We start from the raw sequence: 26,954 nt of genomic DNA on the forward strand, positions 1-26,954 counted from the left end.
TTCCCGCTTTCCATTCCCACCCTTTTTTTTCCTCCCCCTCCTTTTCTGCTCGCTGGTTGCCATGACAACAGCAGCACTGCGCCATTCATCCATCGGAAGGACCCAGGCTGGTGTTCCTACTCTGTACATAACGGCGCTAAAGGCGGACGAAGGCACTCGCTTTCTTTCAAGCTGCCGCATCACTTCTTATTTTTTTGCGGGAGGGTGAAGGTTACCTGCTAGGCTTGGGGTGTCACCTGTGTAATACCCTCCTCGGACCAGCAGCACCCCCATCCATCCCTCCCTCCCACCACCCCTTCACTGAGACGCAACCGCCTTCTTCCTCTTCCTCTCACTCCTCCCATCGTCGCCGTATCGGTTACTCGAGTGCAGCATCGCCGTTCCAAAACCTGAGGAGATCCCACTCTTGTCCGAGATAGGAGGACCCCCCACCCCACCCCTCATCGCTTGACTTTTCTCGCCCAGCCTCCGGGAATGCGGGACCGCGCCTGTTGAGAATGGTGAGCGACCGCCGCGCCCTCGTCTCTTGTTCGCACGTTGTCGGGGTCGCCGGCGCGGGTCATGTGACGCTGGGCTTACGGGAAGCGATTTGATGCACTTGTCGGCGGGGCGCTAATGACGCTAACGTAGGCTGGTGGAGGAGCTGTGAATCAAGCGCTGTGATCAAGTGCTTTTTGTGTGTGCGTGTGTGCGTTCGCGTGGGTGAGCATTCAATTGTCTTTTGAGTGTGTGTATGTGTGTCTAAGTACAAGCTGTGGGCGGCTAATGATGCACTTTCCCAAGCATAACATCAGACTATGTACCATATGCTTGCATAAATAGCTTCAAGTTCTCAGGTGGGAAGGAGGCTAGATGAGTTTCTTTGTTGGATACCCACTTCCACCGGCTCTGTTTTTGCAGGCTGCCGACAAGCTGCTGTTGAGCAAACGGAACAAAATGTCTCAATAACAGCAGCCAGACGTCATCGCTTGCCTCCGTCGGTTGGCACGGACGCCCGATGTACCGATGACGAATAGAAAGCCCGAACCTTTCCTCGTTCTAACCTTCTCCGTATCAGTCAATGGGGAACACGAAGTTCATGCGTTCCCTTGCAAGTTTCAAATTGTACTTTTGAGTCGGAGCAAGCGTGACTTTGAATCGCTCGATTCATCCAAATGAAGTTACTCCACGTTACCTTGGTGTTAAGCAGCCCCTGCAGTGTGCTATTAATAACCCTGAGAGAGGTTTGCTTACAAAACAGAGGAGTGGGTTACGTGCATCAACCAGAGCTGAGCGCACACACAAAAAAAAGGTGTGTGTGCGTGCACTCGCCCAAGCGTGTCCAAGGCTTTCAGGCCTGCACAATGACACCAGCGCCAGCATTAGCATTCAGCGCAGCTCTGTCTGCTGCTACTGCTGCTGGCACATTTGCTCCGTCATTTCACGGCTGCTTTCGTCTGGTCGACGGCGCCACCTTCGCCCGGCATCCTAATCGGCTCTGCTTGTCTTCTCGAGATCTTTTCCAGTGACAAGAAGGGCGTGGTCCTCAGGTTTCAGCAGGCCCGACGGGGATCAACCTCGGCGGCACGGCGCCGAGCTTTACTCCGGCTAGAGGTCAATACAGCCTTGCTATTATTAGGTGTTTGTATCACGCGCGGGACTTGGCACGTACGCGTCTGTCGCTTCCCGAAACCTCTCTGCCGGTGAGTGGAGTACACACCTTGAGAGATCACAAAAAAGAAAATTACCTTCGCAGACCTGGTGCTAATACTGCTGAGTCACAGGAGCGCTGACCCAAAGGAATCACACCGCTGTTTACAACCATCAACGCAAACTTCCGTCTTAATTTTGCCGAGTCATGAGAGCACAGACTCTTCTATCCCCCTTTTCCTTCTGACTTATTGCTGGGAGAAACTGCAATTGTACATATGTCAGTGCCTTGTCAAAATTCCGCCCGAGTTTCACCTTGCTCGCCTCCCACGGCGGCGATGATTGAACCATACACTCATATTTGCTCGCATACACACGTGCGCTTGCATCATAATTGGAAGAGGCCGTCTGGCTAATGGACTTGCACTTGCTGTTCTCGGTGATTTGCCGTCTGAGCCTCGTTATCGTAAAAAAATATATATATCCAGTCAACCAATCAAGGTGTTACTGAGATGACATTTTGGAGCATGTGACAGCGAAAGCTGTTGTCGTGACGACCTGGGTGGCGTGCTAGCTTTAAGCTTTGCACACACACGGTCCAAAGTATGTCATTGTGTGTGTGTGGATTTGTATGTGTGTCTTGGCAGGGGTGGAGCCGTATCCTGTTGTGATTGTAACCTTTTTCCCTTCTCCTCGTGTTGACCCGCGTGACGACGCTATTGCGAAATGTTGCCAATGTTGTGTTATATTTTTCACTAGTCATTAACACTACATTCTTTTCACGATCAATTGTAATATTAGTTTGAGTTGTCTGGCATTTAACTTAAATGCATTGCTGGCCTTTCAAAAGACAGCAATGGCAAAACAACACATTACAAAATCATATTCTATTACAGACGTATTTCCCTTTGTAGCAACTCACTAAAACCAAATCCTATTGTTTGCATTTGAATGTTTTAATTCAAATCCATTTCCTTTTATGCTCGCAAACAAAAAAAAACAACAAACTGTAATGAATAACATTTATTTACGAGATTGCCGCTGCTGCTGCGATGTATCGCTCGTGATAAACAAGGGTTCACTGCAAGTAACAAAATTTCGGAAGAATGTAATCATACTAGCCCTCACTACTGTATTTATGTACCCACAATGTAGGTGTAGTTATTCATAAGCTCATTAGAGGAGTGGATTTGCATCGCTGCCATCCATCAACACTTGTCAACCATCCTCGGCTTGGCACGCGCTCACAGCGCAACGCCACCGCAGCCGCCAGATTTAAGTCGCCGGGAGCCGACGCCGCAGAGAGGATTTACCCCGCGGGGATAGATAGCCGCGCCCCCAACCCTTTCACACAGGTGAAAATCCGGGCGAGAAACAAACGCTGCTTAATCTCCGGTTTAAGCCGCACGCCGATGGCGCGCTTGGTCGATGGCGAAGGTGGATGCGCGATACGAGTCGCCGCTGGCTCTTTCGCCGCGCCTGCAAGAGAGAGGAGCTTATCGGGATAAGTCCAAATCGAAGTGGATTGAGGCAAAGCTGTTTTGCTGCTGCTTCCTGGTCATGTGCCAGAGCCACCACTGCTCCTATGCACCAAAAACATCTAAGCGATCATCGTTTTCTGCCTGCTTCACCAATCGACACGGGATTGTCATGACAGGAACATCTAAAACATATTTTTTTTTTAAAAAAAAAAAAGACGATTAAAATTATTCAGGCAAATCTGTAAGGCAGACATAGTACCACTTCAGTCAAATAGAATGACCTTAACTAAACAAAGCCCCAAATCCTTGCATCTTCTCCAAAAAATTGAAATTTGCACAACAAAGCTAACTTTAGCCTGAAGCTAGCTAGCAGCCCATTTGCACCAGGTGTTATTCGGGCATTTTCAAACATAATTTGAAACGTATCACAACTTTCACAATGGAGTCTTATGGCTTTTCAGTATTCATTCAAGGAAATAGGCAGTTTGCCACAGCTGCAAGGTGCCCAGATGCACTCGCGTCTGTCCCGCTTTGAAAATCTCTAAGCCGAAACGATGAATGAACCCATCTCGCTCCGGTCGTTGCCGCTCGTTTCCAGCAACTCGTCTCATGTCTGTTTGCACAAAAGTCCGTCTTTGTGCGCTCAGTCAAAGCCAGACATTTGGAGTAAACAAGCTCGTGAACACATTTCGAAGGCAGATGGCAGCGGCGGTCCGACGCATGCTCGCAAAATTCGCCCTGCTGACTCAACAATGCTGCGGAGCTGGCATTTTAGTTTGCAGACTCCTCTCATGGCTGTGATACATTTCTACTTGGTACTTTGTTGACGTTGCTTTGTATAGGCGATATGTTGTGTTCATCCTAAAACAAACCGGGACCTCAATCAGATCCCTGTGGAACTCCACTCATGATTAAGATGCCTGTGCCATGCCTGTTTTTATGGACCTTGCTTAGTTGGAGAGAAAAAAAAAAAGGTTCTGGTAGTAAAAGTAAAATTGCTGCTTTATAAGCTTTCTGTCTCCCCCTTGTCTCACCCTCCATCTCCCTAATTTATATATGTGTGTGTCTGTGTGTTGTCTCCCTCCGTGTGATTGTCTGCGCCCAGCCCCTCTTCGGAAAGCAAAGTTCGTGGAGAGCCCTCGCGTTCCGCAATCGGAGCTCGGCTCCTCCGACCCAGCCGGGAATTCCCACCTGGACAGATTGTGCCTAGGTAAGTTTTTGGCCCCCGCCCCTCCCTCCCCTTCTCCCGCATGTCGGCTTTGTTGCATTGTGCGAGCAGCAGGGGAAAGTGTTGCTTGATGGCGTGAGGAATGTTAAAGATTCAGGCTCCTAATCCTACACAGCTCTGCTTCCTGCAGTCAGCAGTTGGTCTGTAATCCGCACGCCTGTCCAGTCTCTGTCAAACATCTATCCCAATCGGACCCCGCTCCGCCCGCCTCGTTAAAGCAGGTCACTCGAGGATCTGCTTCGATTTCGCCGTGGGTGGAGACACTGTGAAACTCAAAAGGTCCTTTGCCGATGCAATTTGGTGACAAAATGGTGGACTTGTCGGTTTGTCAGCCTCTCCTGTGGAGCCTGTGCCCCATGGGAGCTCCAAGTAGGTGCTTTTGTCGTTACACTAGAAGATGAAACGGTTTACCCTTTTGCAATTGTCGTATTGTGATAAGCTCACTCGAATTATAATATCACTATCCCGTTGCTAAATTCTCATCTGGGATTCATTGATGTCTTCCGGCACCTTTTTTGTGCATTTTTGGCAATCTCAAATGAAGTGGGAGTCCGTACAGGCACACGTGAGTCACTGCAGATGCGACACCTTTGGTAAAGTTAATCAACGGCGCCGCTGAGGCGAATAGAGCGCTTGATTTCAAATGGGATGGCGAATGCGTTGCGGAAGAAGAGCAGGAGAGGCGGCGGGCGAGTCGGGCTTTTATTTCTCGGGCGGACAGATGGACAGCTCCTGGCACAAGTCACGGCAGGGTGTCGACTTAACACCGTGCTTACTCGTGACGCTTGTTTTATTTGTCGACTTTAAAGCTACCCACTGGAGATCCTGTCCAATTCATGAGTCAGCACTTTTTGGATAACGTATTCTGTGTCATCTAATACGATTTTAACATTATTTTTTTTTCCCTTGCCGGATACTTGCATGAAAGCGCAAAATCGAATGTTTTCTTCAAGCTCTCGTGGCAATTTTATAGTAAATCTTAAGTGATGCATGGACAATAGAAACGAATCTCGAGGTTTCAGCGTCGTCTAACAATAGCCGAACACCTCACAAAGCCTCGCTATCGTTGCCAGTAGCCGCAAGTGGCTGGTATTGTTTTCATAAGTGCGTGTGTGTGTGTAATCTTATCCAAACGAAGCCTTGGTAAAACTCAGTGTAGCATGAAACTCCACGATGGAGGTTTGTGGTAAAGGATGACAAAACCGGTCATACATGCTGGTACATTGATTTGAACCCCCAACAAAGGAGCCCTGGGATGAGTAGAAAATAAGAATAAAAAAAACATCCTACGCCGTGTCCACTTGATTCCCTGACGTCATTGGCTGAAAGACAAAAGAACGGAGTCACTGCAACTTTGGTCTTTTGTGAACAAAAGTTACATCGTTGAACTTTTGGATCTTTAGTAGCTGAAAGGGTCCATCCACATCTGGAAGGTTTCGGGAAATAAGAGAACTAAATGTTCCTTGTCTCGAAACGTAACGATAAACAAAAAAACAACTGAGGCAATTGTTTTGGAGCAAACAATCATTGGAATCAATCATTTCAAATGTTAAGTTGTTCCAACTGAAATTTTAGATGATAAAATTGTAATACTTTTTAGACAAAAATATAAGTTGTCTTCTTTTTCCACAGTGTATGGAAACGATCAAATTTGGTGAGCAACTTTAAATCGGACTTGCCATGAGCATCCCGAGTAGGGTCTTGTCATTGCTTTCAGGTGTCTGAATGAAATTTTTTCAGAAGATAACATCAGAGGAATGCGATGGTCCTGATTGTCTACCACGCTGATACTTTCTCGGCATGCAAAATATTGGGAACCATCGGGAAAAGTGAATTCAGCGTAGTCAGTTTTCCTGTCACTCTCATGCGTCCAACTTGTTTATTTATTTATTTTTGCTGTTGGAGGTGTCCAGATGAAAGGCGAGCATTTTTCCCAATATTAATCCGCTTTTCCCGGAATGCGCGGACACGCATTCCTAGCCTGTGCGGTGAAAGATAGTTGCCATGGCAACCATCTGTCTCCCCTTTTTGCAGCTCAGGAATCTAGCGGGTGGGGTGTGTGTGTGTGTGTGTGTGTGTTCTGAGATCTTTTCATATGCTCTCGTTGGGTCATTAGGGAGCTCGAAGGCGTCACGGTGATGAGACGACGTTCTTGCTCAGAAGTTTTCTTGATGATTTTTCTTGCAGATGAGAAGCGTGCGCGTTGAAAGAGTGTTGACACTCGTGTTCTAATCATTAGTGAGCTAATTATTTTCTATTTGTTTCTAATATGATAACATCCTTATTGTCTAGACCGACACGCATGATCATATCACACAAGTCTGACTATACGTCGCAGTGTGTAAAAAAAACATTGTTGATTGGTGCTGCTGCCTTTTCTGGAAATGGCTTTCTTCGGGCTTCCAACTGGCTAAACAGGCCATAAAGTTTGGACTTATGGCTTTGACATTGCTTTTCTAACATGTTTGCGATTACATCGAGCAAGTTAAAGTTGTTTTTATGGCGGCTTAAATCAAGGGTTGCCCTCTAGAGGCATTTATATTATACATAAAAAAAAAAAGTGTATAATAACTTAGGAGTTTTACAGCATGCCAAAAATCATACTTGGTTTACTCCGCATTCAATGCAGGAAGGGAACAAAAATTCCAAATTAAAAAAAAAAAAAAAGCCTTTAAAGTTTTCTAGCTGCGTGAGATTAAAACTGTATTGGTAGATAAGTCGAATGTCATGACTTGACATTATTCTGCCTTGTGTCTAACGGAAACACTACAATTACACTTGGCGGTCTGGTCCGACCTGCCCCGCTGGAAAACGACAACAACAGAAGCCGCAGCGTGAGCATCTCCGCTGTTTATTTAAGATCCGGCCGTCCCGTTCGCTCATCCAATTACATCTGCTGGGCTCGGGAACACTCCAGGGAGTAAAGGTAACCTGGAGGGGCGTGCTGCAATCTAATGATCTAATATAATAGCGTGCTAATAAGGAAGGAGGCTGAATAATACCTACAGTAAGATTTCGTTTTCTCCATTGCCTTTCCCTTATGTGTCGTTATTGTCTTTGCAGATGTATTAGCATGAGATATGTTAGCTTTTAGCAAACGCCACTGGCTCGGATTAGCGTCATAGTAGCTCTGACGTGAATTTGTGCTTGTTTGCAATAGTGTGAAAGCGGCAACCGTCAAGTTAAATACCTAATTAGATTACTGGCAAGGAGCTGATGTAGGCCACTACTCACACCTAGATATTCACATACAGACTAACCAACGCCAGCTTGTGATAAATGGTCTACCTGTAATTCTTTATTGTTTTAGATGTAAAGGGACCCAAAAAAAGTCATTTTGTTATTTATATATTTTTTTAATTCTGCAGCCATTTAATCGTTTATTTGAATCACAATTATCGGAATTGGATGTACTGTTATTTTTTTCATGTTATACGGTTCTACAATTTTTTTTTTCTTTCATTAAAATGTTCCCCAAAAAGTTTTTGGTGGTCCCAAACGGTTTTATTTCAACGGGAAAATTGGTTTTCAACAAAGTGGAGCTTTTTTTTTTTTCTTTCTTTCCCTCGCCACTGCAAAGAGCCTGTGCAAACAGCACAGAGGGGCGTCGCCTCGCCCGCTTTGTCTGGCTTCGTCTAACAGGTGAGCGCCGTATCTTGTTACGCCGGGCGTGTTGTCCCAGAAGAGGTGCGGCTGTCAGCGAGTAGGCACGGGTGACGTTTGCTTCTCTCAAAAGAAAGGCTCGTGAATGAAGTCACTTTGGACTTTATTAAAAACATCCGGGCAGCGAGCTGCCTCGATCCCTCCAGGTGGACATGGTTACCTTTTTGTTTTAGCGACTACCGCTGTTTTTTGTTTGTCCCCTCCTCCTAACTCCCTCTCTTCTCTGCTTCTCGCCGCCTCTGCAGGGGAGTCGAGCCAGGAGCTGGGCCCCCCGCCCACGGTGGATGAGGCCGCCAACACATTGATGACGCGCCTGGGCTTCCTTCTGGGAGACAAAGCGAGCGAGGGGCCAGCCGGTCCCCACTACAGCATGGAGGAGCCCGAGGCCAGACAGGTAAGAAGCAGCGACTCTTATTTTGAAAGGCCCACGGGCAGGATGCAAAACATCATTCAAATCACCTGAATTATTGAGGTCACAGTTGGCCGTTTTGTTGGAATGTAGGTCGGACTAAACTTTGACCTGTGTTTAATTGCCATTAAAATGACGAGGGGCTCCTTGCAATGAAGTTTGAATAATTACGATTTCTTTGAACCCCTCTTCATATTTTTCACAGTACAGTCAAAGCGGCAATGAAATCATTTGATTTCATAATTCCACTTCATTGTTGAATTTTTTCACGATGACTAAATCCTAGTCGCTTGTGGCCAAATAATACAATAAGATGTTATTGCGCTCTGAAAGCCTCATTCTACAAACCAAGTTTTTTTTAAATTACATTTTCCACTAGTACATGTGAAAACGATGCCATTTAATCTCAAATGTTGGGCACGAGGTGTTGCTGTTATCTACTGTACGTGGAATCCTTTATTGCCGCACTAATAATCTCATTCTCTGAGCCCTGACTTTATCGAGTCACCTTTTCCTCAAGTTTTAAATGATGGCGTTTGATTTAAAAACTCTTCCTCGCTGAGATGTGTCCCAGGAATCATATTTGCGTCTAATTCCACGACCCCCACTTGCACGCATTTTGCATAAGGGTAGCATTGCGTGATGGAGCGACTGCTGCTTGCAGCGAGAGCGTTGCTGTAACGGCGGGGGTGTAGAAAGCGAGAGAGCTTGATTCAAGCGCCTCTTTTTTAAGGGACGTGACTCACGCCGGCCGCACGCCGTGTACGCTTGTCTTTTTTCGTTTACCCTGCCTCGAAGTACAACGCAAACATTTCGGGTACATTCGCTTTGGATTGCATAAACTAGGCGCCTATGAAATTGCTATGCTATTAAATGATTTCTGGTATTGGCTGTTTTAGTGTAAACATTGCGCAATAGACACCAGGTTGCCAAGACCATGAGAAATGGAGACTCTTTTGAGCCTTTTGTACTAGCTCGTGCGGAGTTACGTCATGTGTAACTATCACGAGTGTGTTCCACAGTCAGGTGGATGTAGCCTTGAGCACCACTTCACCTTTTCCTCTCCTCTTGATGGAGACCTCCACGCACTTGAACACGCACGTGCATGAATGTTTTATGTTCGGGTGCGTCTGTGAGGACTCGCGGCAGCAGGAGCAGCAGCAGCCGCTTTTTCTTTATATTTTTGGTCCCCTGTGGAGTGCGGTCTGCTAACCCGAGCTGACACACTGGGGACTCACTGCAGGGAGACAAACAATGAGTCTCTTCCTATGTTGTCGGAAAAGTCCCAGGACCGGTGTCACAAACGATCCATTTGGACAATGTCTGTGTGTGTTTGTGTCAGCAGGGTCAGAACCAGCGCATCAGCCCATGCTCCACGCTAACCAGCAGCACCGCCTCGCCCCCCGCGGGCAGCCCCTGCTCCACCCTGCCCGCCACCATGTCGGGCCAGCCGGGCACCAGAGAGTGCGCCTACGGCTCCGTCACCAGTCCGACCTCCACGCTGGAGAGCAGGGACAGCGGAATCATCGGTGAGAGCGCCCCCGAGCCTCACGTTTGGGTGTCGAAGAAATGTCAGGGGTTTCCAACTAGTATGATTTGTCTCGACAGCAACGCTGACCAGCTACTCTGAGAACATGGAGCGCGGCGGCGGCAAGCACGGCTGCGAGGGCTCGCGTGGCAACCTGAAGCTGTGGCAGTCGCAGAAATCAGGCATGGACTCCTTCCTCTACCGCGTGGACGAGAACATGACGGCGTCCACGTACAGCCTCAACAAGATCCCCGAACGCAGCCTGGAGAGCATGTCCTCACACTCTGCCCACTCCATCCCCTTGTACCTCATGCCCCGACCCAATTCTGTGGCCGGTGAGTCCCCTCCAGATTCCCTCTGTCTTTCCCTGTGACATATTTCAATACACCTTACCTCTTTGCTCCTTACGCTTTTCCTGCTTGGTCTCCTCCTTCAAGTGAAAATCTGGTTTTCACGCTCGCACTTGTTGGCGGATGTCCGCATACTTCGACTTACCTTTCTAACCTCCTCCTATCCACCAGTTTCCACAGCTTTCCCCTCCTCTTTCCCTTCCCAACATCCTCCTTCCTCTTTCTCCGGCCGCCAATGTGCCTCAGTGCAGACTTAAGCCCGTTGGCACAGCAGCAGCGGACGTGATGCGAACAGACTGCTGCATTGCAGATAGACAAGATGAGCACACAGATTGGAGTCCCTCGCATTGAAAATTGAGAAAATGGAGCCTTTTCAGCTCAGTGGCCCTGAGTCATTCCTCCTTGCTTTAGCAGCAGATTAATGTCTCCTCTTGCTCTTCTCAGAGACTAAATTATAGAACCCCCCTCCTCCTCAACACGCCCCAATCCCTTCGGGGCCAAACTGCTCAATGTTCTCATTTGCCGTTTTACTTGCGCTTTGGGATGTTGGCGCAGCTCACGTTTTGGCCCTCAGAATGAAAGTTGATTTGTCAGCGGAAGCCCGATGGCACTTTGAACCGCAGGAAGGACGAGGGGCTGCGGTGTCTTCCACTACGGGTCAGTGGGATGCACTTACAGGACTACTAGGACATGCTAAAATGCTGTTCCGGAGGTATTAAAAACTCAGTGGATGAACTGATTTGAACTCAAATTGGCCTTTAACTATCAGTCTGCTGAGTTGTTATGTGAGTACAATGATAACAACTGTGTGCTGTCGCTTGGAGATTTTAGATTACATCTAATCTGAAGTGGATCTGCTTGCTTTGAAAGAACAACAGCGCTCCGCTTTTTTTTTTTTTTTTTTTAATTGTTTCCTTGCTTCTTCAGTCAGTAACTACTGGTGGTGGTCTCCTCCATTTTTTTTTTGCTAGTGGCGTTTGTTGGGCTGTCACGTCGACTGGCAAATCTAATTTCATAGCATATTGGCCACGAAACAATCAACAGCCAGCGCCGGGCTTCATGAATAAGACATTCATCTGCGCAGCTAATTAATCCTGAGAGATCTACCGAGTGACAGACGCCGACTGAAGGGAATTCTACAGGGCGGCCGATCGCATCCTCCGAGGCTTCCTCTGGAGTCCATCTTGTTGCACGCGCTTTACTAAAACAGATCTGTTGTTACCTGAACTCTTAGGAACTGGAATCGTAACTGGGGCCCAGTTCTACCAATCCACAGCAAATTGAGAGAACTTCATCATGATCTATCATATCAAATCTCTAGTAAAAGCTTCAAGAACCTAAGCGCCTAAGTAAACAGGAAGTCAGCCATTTTGTTTTGAAGGAACCATTTTGGGGAGATCTAAACGCCTACTAGGGAATTTGCCCAAACGAGCCACAATTGGAAGCTTAGACAGATGGGCGACTTTAATTTGCCAAGCCTCTTGGCCTATCATGTGTTAATGTGGGCGGGGAATGGTGTCAAAGTTTGATGATTATTTGGAGGAGTTGCCATTTATTTTATTTTATTTTTTACAGCCACCAGCTCGGCCCACTTGGAGGACTTGGCCTACCTTGACGAGCAGAGGCACACCCCCTTGCGCACCTCCCTGCGCATGCCCAGACAAAGCACCACTTGCGGACCTGGCCGCCCGGGGCAGGACCTGAGAGGTCAGTCCACACACACACAAAGCCGAGCAGAACAGTAGGTCCAGATTGTGACATTCAGGAATGATCTGTCAGGCGGCCATTTTGAAAGTTGTCATTGAGACACCTCCATCAATACTGAGCATTCCCCTCATGGTCCCAATATCCTTTTCCTCCCTTTTTTCATCCTCCCTCCGTCCTCCCCTTCCTTCCTCGCATCCTCCTCGCATCCTCCTGCTCGCGACCGCTGAGCCATGTGAGTCATCGTCACCTGGTGAATAATTCAAACGTCTGGCAGTCGTCTGGCCACCGAGCTTTCTGTGGTTGCCGGTGATGGAGGATGCGGAGGAGGCGGGTAGCGATGCTCAATGTCATCCTAGGGTGGCAAAAGGTGCCTTTGGGAAGTGTTTGATGACTGATGAAGCATCCATCTTTCCATAAACAACTCCCCACACCCTTTAAAAGCCTCAAAGCCCTAATTTGTAGCAATACACGCTTGAAACTTTAACTCACTCCCGTTTGAAACCCTAACTTGAGTTTGGAAACTCGCAGCGGCTTTGAGGCTCTCCCTGAGTGTAATTGGATTAGCCACACTTAAAACACTCGCCCAGAATTGAGTTTTTGTTGCATCACATTCTTTCACCCAAACGGAGTGCCCTTACATCAGCACGAGTATGGCACTTGCTTCCTTTTCATTAGGGTTCCTGGAAACTTTACTAGCAGCACTTTAGAGACAACGAGAGAGCAAGCGACTGTATGCGGCCAAGGAAAACGATCACGAGGAAATATGGGCTCATTAGCGCACCTAGCCGGAGCTCTTTAGCTACGAGCCATTCGCAGAGGGCACACTAATGTACTTTGGACAACCCTGCCAAACACTGTGCATAAATGCTGCATGCTATACAGACGCCATTTTTTTCTTCTTCTTCTTCGAAGACCTCAAAGCCACGGTGCGAGCTCTGCTCCGAAATGCATTTCATGCCATCTTGACACTCCATTGCACTAATTGAGAACCCTTTTAACACACTTTTTTGTTGCTGTTTGTTTCAGGTTCCGCTAGCAACTCCCATCCCTGGCAGTCGCAGTCACGTAAGTAACACTTCTTTTCTCTATGCCCCATAATGTTTTCTGCTATGTCCCATTGTTTCCCATTGTGTTCCATAGTGTCCCATAATATACCCTATTGTGTCTCATAATAGCCCGTCATGCCCCAGTATATCAGATTTTGCACTGCAGTACCCATTGACATCCCCTAATATGTCCCATTTTATTCCATAGTGTCCCATAACGGCCACTATTGTTTCTCATCATTTCCTATTTTGTCTCTTAGTGTCCCTTCATGCCCCCTTTATGTCCCATCACATTCCATTATTTCTCATTTTAGCCCACAGTGTCCCTTACATTGACCCATCAAAAAACGTAGTCTAGGAACTCCCTCTAGTGGCAGGAAAGGGCAGTGACAAGTAGCTCCCTCAGGCTGCATCAAAGACCAAAACTTGTTGTCTGCTTCAATTCAAATTGAAACTTACACCTTGATGTTGTTGTTTGCTATTTTGTTAATAAGTGAAACGCTGTGAAAGTGAAATCTTCATTGTGTTTTCCGACCCAGCAGTACGTTTTGCGCCGTACCGGCCCCAGGACATCGCCCTGAAACCGCTGCTTTTTGAGGTACCGTCCATCACGGTGGACTCTGTGTTCACTGGACGCGAGTGGCTCTTCCAGGAGATCGACGGCCACCTCAACCGGCCCGGCAGCAGCCGCGGCGTGATCGTGGTCGGCAACATCGGCTTCGGCAAGACGGCCATCATCTCCCGCCTGGTGGCGCTGAGCTGCCACGGCACACGCATGCGTCAGATCGCCTCCGACAGCCCGCAGGCCTCGCCCAAACGTAAGAACTCCCCAAATATGATATTTAAACTGTTTTGAGATACAGAATTTTGATTGGGACTCTCTCCATTGCCACGTCCAGATGGCGAGGGGCTCCCTCTCAGCCAGCCCCAGCCCACGCATGGCACGCTGGGGGGAGGCAGCTGTCCCGGCACCCCTGAGATGAGACGGCGCCAAGAGGAGTCCATGAGGAGGCTGGCTTCTCAGGTACACGCCCCCACCCCCGCTCCCATGCTGCAATCCCAACAAATCTAATTTTCAAATTTGTCCTCATAATTGTCGGAGTGGTGTCGCGCGTCCCACGTGGACTGTACAACGTGTGCGGACAGCGGATCCCCTGCCACGGCGCATGCATTATGCACGTGTGTTGAAGAAAGAAAAAACAACTTAGCCAGGGAGTCTTATGAAATATTAATCCATGCAGAATGTCACTTCCCAGCCTTACTATTAGATCGTGTTAAGTCTGCATATTAATAATTGAATTTACTCGCTGTTTCACCCCCAACTTAGTTCTACTCCATTTCCCATTCTCATTCCATTCTGGATCGAAATTTGCATTTCCTTCTGTCTTTTTTTTTTTCTCCATTGTTATAGAATTTTATTTTACTTTTTTGTGGAGAACAACTATGACTACAAACCAGAATAAATTATTATTTAACTGATAAATCCTTTATCCAATAATAATATTGATCATGGGATGAAATAATAAAACTATAATAACAAATAATAAAAGAGCGTCATTTGATCAAATAATAAAGATTCAATCGTATCAGTCAGTCAGTTTATTTATACCGCTTTTTTCATGCAAAATATGCAACTCAGTGTTCAGTGAGTTTCTCTCAATTGCAACGTTTTCATTCAAAATCTTCTTGTAAATTATTCATCAGTAGATGTTGCTCATTGTAAAATGTTACAACGGCTTAACGCTCAGCTCCTTACGGCTCCCGCTCGAGCCAGACGTCTCTCCGCAGACGAAAACCGATGAATTATTAACATCTGAAAATGAAAATGGAACAACTGTCCTGTTTTTCCACCTTTGACTCCTCTATCGCCCCCTTCAGGTGGTGGCTTACCATTACTGCCAGGCAGACAACGCCTACACTTGCCTGGTGCCCGAGTTTGTGCACAACGTGGCGGCGCTGCTGTGCCGCTCGCCTCACCTGGCGGCCTACAGGGAGCAGATGCTGCGCGAGCCGCACCTGCAAAGCGTGCTGAGCCTGCGCTCCTGCGTCCAGGACCCGCTGGCCTCCTTCAAGAGGGGTGTGCTTGAGCCCTTAGATGCTCTCTACAAAGGTAATGGTGACACGTGTTTAGATTTTGGATAGATTGCTTTCTACATATCAAATTTTTTTTTGCTCTCCAGAGAGGAAGATCAACTCCGAGGAGGACCTGATCGTTCTCATCGACGGCCTGAACGAGGCCGAGTTCCACAAACCCGACTACGGAGATACCATCGTCTCCTTTCTCTGCAAGACCATCCACAAGTTCCCCCCCTGGCTCAAGCTGGTGGTCACGGTACGGACCACCTTGCAGGAGATCACCAACCCGTTGCCGTTCCACCGCATCTCACTGGACGGTCTGGAGGAAAACGACGCTATCGACCAGGACCTGCAGGGTTACATCCTGCACCGCATCCACAGCAGCCCGGAGATCCAGAACAACATCTCGCTCAACGGCAAGATGGACAACACCACCTTCGGCAAACTCAGCGGACACCTTAAGGCCCTCAGCCAGGGATCTTACCTGTACCTCAAGCTCACCTTTGACCTTATCGAGAAGGGCTACCTGGTTCTCAAGAGCTCCAGTTACAAGGTAACCTCTAGCACGACCATTCCAACCCGTCCAAACCCGATACCTGATGTTCTGATCTTTCCTACCTCAGGTGGTTCCGGTCAACCTGGCCGAGGTGTACCTCCTGCAATGCAACATGCGCTTCCCCACGCAGTCCTCGTTCGAGCGGGCGCTGCCGCTGCTCAACGTGGCTGTGGCTTCGCTGCACCCGCTCACCGATGAGCAGATCTACCAGGCTATCAATTCCGGCTCGCTGCAGGTACGACCCGTTGGGCGCTCTTGACACAAAATGTTAAAGGGCAAAATGGTGCTAACCATGGTGCTAATTTAGGGAACGCTGGACTGGGAGGACTTCCAGCAGCGTGTGGACAACCTGTCCATTTTCCTGGTGAAGAGGCGGGACGGCACCCGCATGTTCGTCCACCCGTCTTTCCGGGAGTGGTTGATATGGCGGGAGGAAGGCGAGAAGACCAAGTTCCTGTGTGATCCCAGGTGAGACCGGAGCCTTTGTTGTTGCTTTTGTTGGACGTGAACATTCCTTTTTTGGTTGTCAACGTTCATTTTTTTTTTCTTTTTCCTTGAGGAGATCCCACCTGCCAACAAAACAAGCCTTTTCATGCTGAGTTTTTTTTTGCCGTTTATGCATTCACAGGAGCGGCCACACCCTGCTGGCGTTCTGGTTCTCACGGCAGGAGAACAAGCTGAACCGGCAGCAGACCATCGAGCTGGGCCACCATATCCTCAAAGCACATATCTTCAAGGTACTATTTTCTTGCATGTGTATATTGTACATAAATAAAAACACACGGACAAGTCACGACTGAATCGCGCCATCTGTTCTAAGGGTCTCAGCAAGAAAGTGGGCGTGTCATCGTCCATCTTGCAAGGCCTATGGGTGTCCTACAGCTCGGAGGGTCTGTCGGCAGCGCTCTCGTCACTGAGGAACCTTTACACTCCCAACATTAAGGTGAGCACGTACGCCACAAAAATGGTTGTGCTGGAGCTTCCCATCTAAAAGCTACCCTACCATTCATGCGTGTGTGTTTACAGGTGAGTCGGTTGTTGATGCTGGGAGGGGCCAACGTCAACTACCGCACCGAGGTGCTCAACAACGCCCCCGTGCTGTGCGTCCACGCCCACCTGGGCTACATGGACATGGTTGCCCTGCTGCTGGAATTCGGCGCCTATGCCGACGCCCCCTCCGAGAGCGGCCTGACGCCGCTCGGCTACGCCGCTGCCGGGGGTCACATGGCCATTGTGACAACACTGTGTCACAAGAGAGCCAAGGTGCGTCTTATATGATTTGACCGGGGTCGAGCTTTATGTCCAGTGGATCCGACACTCTATGCATCCAGGTGGACCACCTGGACAGGAACGGGCAGTGCGCGTTAGTGCACGCCGCCCTCCGGGGCCACATGGAGGTGGTGAAGTTTCTCATCCAGTGCGACTGGAGCGGCGGGTCGGCGCAGCACTCCCCGCAAACCCAGCAGCAAGCCAACTTCAGCAAGAACCACGCCGTCCAGCAGGCCCTCGTCGCCGCCGCCAGCATGGGCTACACGGAGGTACCACTGCCGAGGGATCCGACTCATGGCTCGCCACAAAATGAAATGAAATCAATACAGTTAAATGCATTTAAACACGTTGAGTGACAATTGCATATTAAGTTCTGTTTGTCAATTCAAAACCCGATTTTTTGGCTCCAATTTCTCCTCAGATCGTGTCCTACCTGTTGGACCTGCCAGAGAAAGACGAGGAGGAGGTGGAGCGAGCGCAGATCAACAACTTTGACTCGCTGTGGGGTGAGACAGGTGAGTTGCATTTGTTCATACTACTACTACATCGCTGTTAGCGTATTTGTCATTTTGTTCCTTGGCCTCCTCGTCCAGCTTTAACGGCTGCCTCAGGCCGTGGGAAGCTGGATGTGTGCCGCCTGCTGCTGGAGCAAGGCGCCGCCGTGGGACAGTCCAATCGGCGAGGCATCGTGCCGCTCTTCAGCGCCGTTCGCCAGGGCCACTGGCAGGTCAGCGTCTTTGAGAAGGATTACCATAAGAATCAGAAGTAATCGGAATATTTCTTTGTCAGATAGTGGACCTTCTCCTGACACACGGTGCCGATGTCAACTTGGCCGACAAACAGGGCCGCACGCCTCTCATGATGGCCGCTTCGGAGGGACACCTGGGAACGGTGGAGTTTCTGCTCTCGCAAGGTCGGTGTCGATAGATGTCCAGCACCTGATTATGTGAATTGATTCCATTTTCTTCCTTCCCAGGAGCCTCTCTGTCTCTGACGGACAAGGAGGGTTTGACGGCGCTCAGCTGGGGCTGCCTCAAGGGTCACCTGCCGGTGGTCCGATGCCTGGTCGAGAGCGGCGCCGCCACCGACCACGCCGACAAGAACGGCCGAACGCCGCTCGACCTGGCCGCTTTCTACGGCGACTCTGACGTGGTCGGTGAACTCAAAAAGTTGAAATGTCGACAAGGGCTCCTTATTCACATGCATGATCCTCTTCAGGTGCAGTTCTTGGTGGACCATGGCGCCATGATCGAACATGTGGACTACAGCGGCATGCGTCCTCTGGACCGGGCGGTGGGCTGCAGGAACACGTCGGTGGTGGTGGCCTTGCTGAAGAAAGGAGCAAAGATAGGTGAGACACATGGTCTCACTCTGTGACGCATGGCACAGCAGTCACTCAAATCGCAAGACATTTATTTTCGATGTGCCACTTGTCCTCATCAAGATATTATTTTTTGGGTCGTGCTCAAAACAATCGAAAGTTACCAGGGCTCACATTTGCACAGAATCTTCGGATCGCCACGCCGACAAAAAAAAACAAAAACGCGTGTACATTAATGATGTAGTGTACGTCATCTCCGCTTCCCACCATGGCTGCTGTTATTTATGTTTATTTTCACCTTTCTTTGGCTTTCCTGCATGTCCATCCTTTTCTCAATCGCATTCTTTCTGCTCCTCAGGTGGTTAATAGCGCTTGTGATGTATTTCTTTTTTGTTTGAATTATTTTGCTTCTCACTGCTGCTTTTTTGTGTTTTTTTGTTTTCTCACTCCTCCACCTCCATCGCCTCTTTTTTCCTCTCTCTTGTTCCACACTCCTCCCCTCACTTTACTCCCGCCGCCACCCTCGTCTCGCCTCGCCTCGCCACGCCACGCCTCTCTCTCCGGTCCCAGGATGTCAGACGCTGCCCAGTCGGCCCCGAGGTAAAGCCGAGGCTGTCGACATCCCACCCCAGCAGGCATTTTGACAGCTCTATCTCCTTTCTCTGTGTTGTCTGTGTTTCCTCCCGAGCGTCGGCGAGCCAGCTTTTAACTTTAGCTAACTAAAGTGACTAATAGGTGTACGCTTTGAGGTAGATGGTCCTAGCCGCTTCCCGGCAGCATGGATGCATGACAGCAGCCTCCGAGCGACACTGACTGCGTGGTGATTTTGTTGTTGTTTTTATTTTTAGCAGGAAGTGCATGCACGACATTGTACCCGCCGCCGCCGAGGTCGCTCGCAGTCATCCTGACGTCACTCGACGGCCCTCTGCGCCGAACACTTGTGTTTTCCTGTCGCCTTGTCGTTTCTTGTGCCTTTGTGACGTTTTGGTTGTTTGTTTGTGTGCATCGCTGATTTCCGATACGCTTCAAATGGCGCAAATGGTGCATCCAGAAAGGAAATGCATTCGACATAACAAATATGAATGATATTTAGGGTGGTTAACCCTTTGCGGAGAGGTTGTTGTAGTTCTCCATCGACCATTTTTAGCTGTTTTTACTCGTTAAAATGATTTATTGTTACCGTACCCCACCCTGATATACTGGATTGGTTGTTATTTGCTTTTTGTTTGTCCTATTTTGAGACAATCACCTTTAAATTGTATTCACTTGAACGTGCAAGACAATCCAGGAGGTGTCTGGTGGGATACGTGCATTTTTTGTTCATATGATTGGTTATGTGCGTGTTTGTGTGTGTCGTTTTGACCTTCTCTTCCTTCTATTTCTTGCTTGATTTCCAAGTGTGCCGCCGTCCTTACTTTCTCCCCCCTCTTGTGATGCAGGTCCAGCCACGTGGGCCATGGCCACCTCCAAACCCGACATCATGATCATCCTGCTCAGCAAGCTCATCGAGGAGGGCGACGGCTTCTACAAGGTGTGAGAACAAATTTCCTTTGATTGATTGTTAACATTGATGCATTGTTCTTTGTGAATGGTTGAAGATAGGAGCATGTGAATTTGTTCACGGTGAGTTGAGAGTATGCAGGGATCCGCTGTAAATGTGCTTTTGTGCGGTTCTCCCGGCAGAAGGGGAAGGTGAAGGAGGCGGCCCAACGCTACCAATACGCCCTCAAAAAGTTCCCGCGCGAAGGCTTCAGCGAGGACCTCAAAACGTTCAGGGAACTCAAGGTTTCGCTCTTCCTCAACCTGTCCCGATGTCGCAGGAAAATGAACGTGAGTCTGCCAAATGAATGTTTCTGTTGGCTCAGAATCAAGTGTCGCTGTCTTGTTTCCAGGACTTTGGGATGGCTGAGGAATTTGCTACCAAGGCCATTGAACTAAAGCCCAAATCTTATGAGGCCTACTACGCCAGGGCCCGGGCCAAGCGAAGTAGCAGGTACGAAGTCCGAGGAAACTGATGTTTATACATTCCCACAATTTAGACCAAATAACAGACTCAATGATGCAGTCAAATGTTCTGTTCCATTTTTAGGCAGTTTCCTGAAGCCTTGGAGGACCTGAACGAAGCCATGAAGCAATGCCCCAACAACCGAGAGATCCAGCGGCTGCTGCAGCGCGTGGAGGAGGAGTGTCACCAGCTGAGCCAGGGGGAGCTGCTCCAGCCTCCAGACTTGGAGCTGGAGCCTCCCCCCTCCCCGCCTCCCACGCCTCCCCCAGAGGATGAAGATTGCCTCTCCCTGCCTCTTCCGCCTCCCCCGGAACCCCGACTGGAGGACATGGAGCCTGTCCAAGATCTCTTTGAGGATGAGGACTACCTAGAGCAGGAGCTAGAGGCCATGTCCATGGGACTCCCCCCGCCGGAGTCCCTCAGCAATCCGTCCAGTCTGCCCATCATTCAAAGCCCCCCACTGTCCCCGACAAATGCAGACCACATCTACCTAGGTGATGGTTCTCCTATGGGGCAGCCTTATGAGTACCACCCCACGTCCTCCTCCATGTCCTCTCCTACTCGCGGGTCTTACCAGACCACGTCGCCCTCCCTGTCCCCGACGCATCACAACTCCCACTATCGACACAGCCCGCACACCTCCCCGGTGCACCAACCGTCCTACCGTTTCAGCCCCCCGCCCATGGGCAGCAGCGGGCAGGGGATGGACCGCCAGAGCCCGCCGCCGTCCCCTCTGCGCCGGGCTGCCCAGTACAGAGCCAGCCCGCCGGTGGAGAGCGTTTGTTTGTACAGATCCCAGTCGGGCTCGCCCGTACGCTACCAGACAGAGCAGCACCCCGGGCGACCCAAATCGCCCCTGTCTAAGATGAGCAGCCAGCGCTCCTTCCAGCTCAGCTCTCAGCCCTCGTTGTCGTCCCAGCATCACCAAGCCCAAGGCCTTCGTCTGCAGCCGTCCATGGCCCAAATTGTGCGCACAAACCAGCCCAGCAGCATGATGGGCAATAGCGGCTATGGGGGGCAGATGGGCCACTCCATGGCTAGCCGTTACCAGGGCGGCTCGGTGGACGTAGACAGCCGACTGGTGTACCAGCCCTCGCTGGACGGGCGCTCTGTGTCGCAGGTGCAAGCCAGCCTCAGCTCTGGCGCCCTATGTCAGTACGGCGGCCGAGGAGGGGTCCTGGAGTCGGGCCTGTTGAAGGATGAGCTACCCCAGCGCCCCTCCTCTGCCTACCGCGCCAGCAGCGGGGGTCCGGCGGGCATCCGTTACAGTCAGACGCCTCAGATCAGTCGCAGCCAGTCCGCCGCCTACTACCCCGTCTCCGAGCACGTGCTGGAGCGCGCCAATGCCATGCCGCCTTGTCAGCTGGGCTCCCCCGAGGTCCCGCATATGGTGAGACGCCCCGTCAGCGCCAACACCACCGAGATAAAGCCGCACGTGCCGACCCCTAGGCCCCTCATCCATTCGCAGAGCGTAGGCCTCCGTTTCTCCCCCTCTAGCAACAATATCTCCACCGGCTCCACCTCAAACCTGGCACCGGGCTTCAGGCCATCCTCCTCCATCCAGCAGATGGAGATCCCCTTGCAAGCCACCTACGAACGCTCCTGCGATGACATGTCACCCATCTCTCCCTCGCAGGGCGGCGGGAGTATGTATCAGGGCGAGCCCACTCGCTCTCGGAACACCCCCTTCATGGGCGTCATAGACAAGACGGCGCGGACTCAGCAGTACCTGCACCAACCCTCTCGATCCCGCGCCATGGATCGTATGGACTCGGCCGTCAGCCCCACCTCGCCCGGCCAACTGGTCCAGCAAGGGTCCACCTACAGCCCGCCCACCTCGCTCGGAAACATCGCCTACTACAACAAGACCAACAACGCACAAAACGGACACCTGCTGGAGGACGACTACTACGCCCAGACCCCACCGCCCTCACTGGGCAAACTGGCCAACGGCTCGCGGGGCACCGGGGACATCCTGGAGCGGGTCAGCCAAGTGCCCACTTACCCGGACGTGAAGGTGGCCAGGACTCTGCCTGTGGCGCAAGCCTACCAGGACAACATGTACCGACAACTCTCCCGAGAGACCCGCACACAAGGGCCCTCCTCACCCATCAAACCAAAGAGACCGTTTGTGGAGTCCAACGTGTAACCGCCGCTCAGACGGCGACGCGCAGAAAGAAACTCTAAGCAACAGGAAAAAGGACTCGGAAAAACTCATGCGAGAGGGGGCTACACACTTTTAAGGTCTTGGACTTAACTGACCGATACGCCGTGACTTCACCAACCTGAAACGCTCACAAGCTTAAGTCCAGGTTCTGGACAACAACCAGTGTGCTTCTTTCAAAACCTGCACAGAGACGACACGGACAACTCCTCGGACTGCTGGACTCGTATCTTGTGTGCTCTTAACCACGGTCGCTAGTAGACTCTTCAATGTAATACAATACGATATGTTCAATACTGTACATTGCTCGGCAGAATACAAAACAGCTCAACAGCTTAAGTACTAATAGAGAAGAAATGACCATATTTATAATTAAGTTATATATTGTACATAGAAGCCAGAGGAAGCATCGTTTGAATCGTATACCGTTCATGCTGCCTTGGTGTCCCACCGCTGGTCCAAAGAGGGACGGTCATGCTAAAACTCTTCACAGAAGCTCAACATTTTCTCTTTTTTTTCCCCTCAGACGCATGTGGTGCGTTATTTTCCGCCACATTTTACATGTTCTTCACAGACCAGGAAGTGTGGGAATGTGCCAAACAAACAGGTTGAATCGCCTTTTGAGTTAACACACTTAAAACGTCGGTTAAATCAGGCCCTAGGCGGCGGCGGCGGCGGATTAAAGCGATTTACTAACGTTTGCCTTTGCAGAGCCTCAGAGAAGGCTTCGATGAAAAGCAAGCAAATGTGCTTTTATCCCGCCTTCCTTCCTTCCGTCTGGTTTCTTTCCAACACAAAGGCTTAAAAAGGTAAGCTCCACTTTGACTTTGCCATTTCTTCCTTACTCCGATTGTCAAATGTAAGTGGCCACGTCAGATTGTAATCGACGATACTTAACAGAGATTAAGATTTACGAGGACGTAAAGACTTTTTTGTACAGGTGCGGCCTGATGAGCATTTGAAATGTTTTGCTTACGGCACGGCCACAATTAATAATCTGGCTTTGTTTGAAAGAGTGCGATTTTAATAAGCGGTACTTGACGCCACCAATCACCAACCAACCCCTAAATCCCAGCATAAGGGAGTTCCACTTAGTACTGATAACATCCCGCTTCATTTTTTCTGAGCTGGTGTTGCCTGTATTATACTTAGTTTCAGATGTTCTAAATTGAAGCTATCCAAGAGTGTACGGTTCAAATATATGTATTAGTTGGCTGTAAATAGTCAGATGCATGTTTTATTCTTCTCAAGCGGAAACATGTATAGCAGACTGGTGTGCTCCCCTATCATCCCCCCCCCCCCGAACCTGGTTTATTTTATGATTAATGTATTTGCTTGCTGAGCAGAGTTCTCTTGTCTGTACACGTGAGCTTTCAGATCGCTGTGATATATTAAAAAAGAAAAAAACGACATAATTATTAAAAAAAAAAAAGTTCAGCAGAATGTGTTTTTATCTCATGCGAACTGATTGTAACCTGTACAGTACAATGTATTGAGAGGAGAAAAACATATTTATAAATGGTTGCCTACTGAAACACATGTTTAGTCATTTATTATCTAATTTGTTGACTTCCGAGACGACCGACATGTTTAGATGATTGCAAATCCTTTATTATGGTACACCACAACAATTTAAGTGGCATTCTCGCATTATAGTTCATGTACCAGTAATATAATTGAAAGCAAAAGATAGCAAAGACATTCTTGTCGAGAAGAAAAAAGTAACAAGCGTCTAGGTCCTTTTCATCTTTCGCATCTCGAAATGGACCAGTCCAGGCACCAGCATCACGATCTGCGGCACCATGGCAAACTTGACAAAAAACAGCGTGTAGTAGAGCATCGGTGGCCTCAGCGGCAACGGCGCGCTGTACACCAAGTACAGAGCCATGGACGACAGCGCCATGGACATGACCTGCGGCTTCATGGGCAGTATCGGCCAGCCACCGGGCTTCCAGTACTGGGCCATGCCAAGACCCAGCAGGACCCCGCAGTCCCGGGCCAGTGAGGTGAACGGTGCCACGTCGGGCCGAACCCACTCGGAGTGGCTGCACCACTTCTTTGCCAATGTCAAAGACCTACAAGGTGAAGGAGATTTTATTTCTTTATGTAGTTTGTATTTAATACCTGACCCAAGAAAGGGTTTAAAGCAAAAAAACAAAATAGCCACAAACTACAATACCGTATAATGATAAAAATACCCTTAAAGGACGGCATAACAATTTCAAAAAGGAATGCCTGCATTTTTTCTTTTGTTTTTAATTTACATTTTGCATTTTCAGCAGATTTTTGGAGCATGTAAAAGAAAATGAGTTGCCCACTGCTTCTCTCAAGCACCATTGAGCAAAGGCCCAAATCTGACAAACGTAGGTTAATTATATACCTTGCACAAGAGCAGTTATTTGTTATGTCACTATATTCTAACGTCAGTTTTGAGCAATTGTTTTGCAATCAAAAACCAAGGCAATAAACGGGTTTTACCAGGTGGGGTCGACGCCAATCCACTGCAGTCCGGCGTTCAATATCAGCGTTCCGAGCAGCAAGGCCACAGCGACGCTGACGAAGAAGCGGAATGGGCGCCTTTCTGGCACCCTGTGGTTCAGGTACATTCCTACAACGAGACCTTAAGGAAGAATTAGACGATGTTTGTCAGGTCAATTTACATAATGCGCACATTAAATAAAGCCAGCGTAGTATTTGTCAGTTTGACACACCCCAAAATGTTTTTCTATATTAAGCAAACGATTGAAAGGCAAACAGACCTGCAATGGAACCGGTTACCACCTGATGTGGAAAGTGGGCTAAGACAAACACTCTGGAGATGCCAACGACCACCAGCAATAACCCGTAGAGTACGTAAGGTATGTAGGTCACTGGTATGCTGAAATGCAAAAAACAATAATACATGAGTAAAGAAATCAACTTATGCAGATGTGAAAAGTTTTGATTATTATTTTTTTTTTAACAAAACTAGATTTTGTAAAAATGTAGGTCAACGGTTCTCACTCTAACCGCTTTATTGTGGCAATTAAGTTGTCGATTAAAATCGATATATGAAGAGTAGTGTAGCTACAATTGGCACTCCTAACCTTTTTTTTTTTTTCCTTTTGGGAGAACCGTTTGTTCATTAGTTCACCTGGTAAAACCAGTTTCATCGGATTATGTTTTGTTACGGAGTTGAGCAACTCACCTGTAATTACGGCGGTACAAGAACGAGCGCAGGGAGGACGCCACCACCCACCAGACCGCCGCAGTGACCATGGCGTGTCCCGATGGACTGCCTGATGAGGGGTTACACATTCAAAAAAGGTTAAGAATCGCATGAGGAGTTACAACACAGATGTCTTAGAAAAGGTTCTTCTCACCAGGGCCATTTTCACATGTGGAGGAGTACTGCTGAACCTTGGGCAACTTGTTGGAAAACATTTGGGATTCGCCAATCCACCAGAATGGCCTTTCACCAAAAAGCACACTAGAAATTACATTGAACAAAAAAAATCATTGAGGTTTTGGGTGAGGCACAATGTAGTAAAATTCCATCCTTAAATCGCAAGTCTTATTTTCATCCTTGTCAATTGAGTTGTAGTTTATTTCATTACACTGTTAATTGTTTCATATTTGTTTCACGATGCACAAAAGTGGAGATACTGGTTGCTCATCTCATACTGTGGTGTAACATTTGATTGTTTTTATTGTTAGTTTCCCAGATTGGCATAAGTAATTAAGAATTTATTTTTAAATCAGAAAAAAACCCGTATTTTTTGTCAAAGTATTTGACATAAGTTCTTGTGGGCCACAGCACACTGGTTGAGTATCACAATACCAACGTTGTTGTTTTTCAAATCTTGCTTTTGACAAAGTGTGTTCCATATATTTAAAAAAATAGATAAAAATTCTACTAGACAAAAGAAACATTTATAAATAATACCTATTGAGCATTTTTTTTTTTAATCTAGCTTTCGACAAATATATTCCATATAGTCACAAAATATAAAACTACTACTAAAGACAAAAGAAATATTTAAAAATAATAATTAAAAAATACCATTTGAGCATCAGGTTGAGCCATTCTGTCACCGCGGCCACCCACAACACCGCGATGCCCGTCCGCCGGCAGAAAAAGTATGCGCAGGGGAAGACGAACAGGAAGGCCGGCTTAGGGCCGCCGGCGTGGGTAATGAGCAGCCAAAGTTTCTCCAAGCCCTTCGTCCTGTGCTGGAGGCTTTCGGCCATCCATATGCCGTAGGTGTGGATGGAATCCATCGCTGGTGGTTTATGAGACTATCGCGATGAATGGGGCGGTTTAAGAACAAGGCGAACGTCCGCCTCTCGTCCACTAGAGTTCGCTCTCACATGAGTGTAACACCACGTGAAACGTCACACTTTTCATCGTATACACGAGTTACTATAACGGCGTTCATTACAAAGAACGTGTGGCGGACGAGTAGCCGTGTGACGTTATGATTTATTTCATATTTGTTTTACTGTAATGTTGCGTCGGGGGGGATGCTGGGCGGCGTGCGAC

At 48.7% G+C, this 26,954-nt stretch overlaps 2 protein-coding genes across 7 annotated transcripts in view; one reads left to right on the forward strand and one right to left on the reverse strand.

Annotated features, from left to right (window-relative positions):
• The window catches only part of tanc2b (tetratricopeptide repeat, ankyrin repeat and coiled-coil containing 2b), a 38,067-nt gene extending 14,100 nt beyond the window's left edge, over nt 1-23,967 (forward strand). Inside the window, exons 5-30 of one of the 6 annotated variants that reach the window (XM_061264800.1) lie at nt 4,216-4,320; nt 8,247-8,395; nt 9,756-9,939; nt 10,019-10,273; nt 11,864-11,995; nt 13,022-13,060; nt 13,581-13,859; nt 13,941-14,065; nt 14,920-15,151; nt 15,222-15,670; nt 15,741-15,908; nt 15,981-16,141; nt 16,302-16,410; nt 16,494-16,616; nt 16,700-16,936; nt 17,005-17,211; nt 17,364-17,457; nt 17,536-17,669; nt 17,732-17,855; nt 17,919-18,094; nt 18,161-18,293; nt 18,834-18,863; nt 19,703-19,794; nt 19,947-20,093; nt 20,156-20,256; nt 20,353-23,967. In XM_061264800.1, the coding sequence (XP_061120784.1) occupies nt 4,216-4,320; nt 8,247-8,395; nt 9,756-9,939; nt 10,019-10,273; nt 11,864-11,995; nt 13,022-13,060; nt 13,581-13,859; nt 13,941-14,065; nt 14,920-15,151; nt 15,222-15,670; nt 15,741-15,908; nt 15,981-16,141; nt 16,302-16,410; nt 16,494-16,616; nt 16,700-16,936; nt 17,005-17,211; nt 17,364-17,457; nt 17,536-17,669; nt 17,732-17,855; nt 17,919-18,094; nt 18,161-18,293; nt 18,834-18,863; nt 19,703-19,794; nt 19,947-20,093; nt 20,156-20,256; nt 20,353-22,417 (6,050 nt within the window). In that variant the 3' untranslated portion in view covers nt 22,418-23,967. Of the gene's footprint in view, nt 1-4,215; nt 4,321-8,246; nt 8,396-9,752; nt 9,940-10,018; nt 10,274-11,863; nt 11,996-13,021; nt 13,061-13,580; nt 13,860-13,940; nt 14,066-14,919; nt 15,152-15,221; nt 15,671-15,740; nt 15,909-15,980; nt 16,142-16,301; nt 16,411-16,493; nt 16,617-16,699; nt 16,937-17,004; nt 17,212-17,363; nt 17,458-17,535; nt 17,670-17,731; nt 17,856-17,918; nt 18,095-18,160; nt 18,294-18,833; nt 18,864-19,702; nt 19,795-19,946; nt 20,094-20,155; nt 20,257-20,352 lie in introns of all 6 variants that reach the window. The other 5 variants (XM_061264801.1, XM_061264796.1, XM_061264797.1 and 2 more) reach the window with 5 other exon arrangements.
• Nucleotides 23,968-24,021: 54 nt separating this feature from the next.
• On the reverse strand, nt 24,022-26,896 carry g6pc3 (glucose-6-phosphatase catalytic subunit 3). The gene is made up of 6 exons (XM_061264804.1): nt 26,475-26,896; nt 25,795-25,901; nt 25,620-25,710; nt 25,192-25,310; nt 24,911-25,052; nt 24,022-24,507 (listed from the first exon to the last, which is right to left on the reverse strand). The coding sequence occupies exons 1-6, from the start codon at nt 26,690-26,692 to the stop codon at nt 24,165-24,167; spliced, it is 1,020 nt and encodes a 339-aa protein (XP_061120788.1). The 5' UTR covers nt 26,693-26,896; the 3' UTR covers nt 24,022-24,164.
• Between the last annotated feature and the right edge of the window lie 58 nt (nt 26,897-26,954).

Source organism: Syngnathus typhle, linkage group LG18 (genome assembly GCF_033458585.1).
Source record: "Syngnathus typhle isolate RoL2023-S1 ecotype Sweden linkage group LG18, RoL_Styp_1.0, whole genome shotgun sequence".
Lineage (NCBI taxonomy): Eukaryota > Metazoa > Chordata > Actinopteri > Syngnathiformes > Syngnathidae > Syngnathus > Syngnathus typhle.

Bases quoted from the DNA above. Each gene is read 5' to 3' on its own strand.
- g6pc3 (XM_061264804.1), bottom strand. From the start codon at position 26,692: ATGGATTCCATCCACACCTACGGCATATGGATGGCCGAAAGCCTCCAG. The intron at 25,902-26,474 runs GTATTTTTTAAT...TGTAATTTCTAG, and splicing joins CTCAACCTGATGCTCAAATG to TGTGCTTTTTGGTGAAAGGC. The intron at 25,053-25,191 runs GTCTGTTTGCCT...TTCTTCCTTAAG, and splicing joins GGTAACCGGTTCCATTGCAG to GTCTCGTTGTAGGAATGTAC.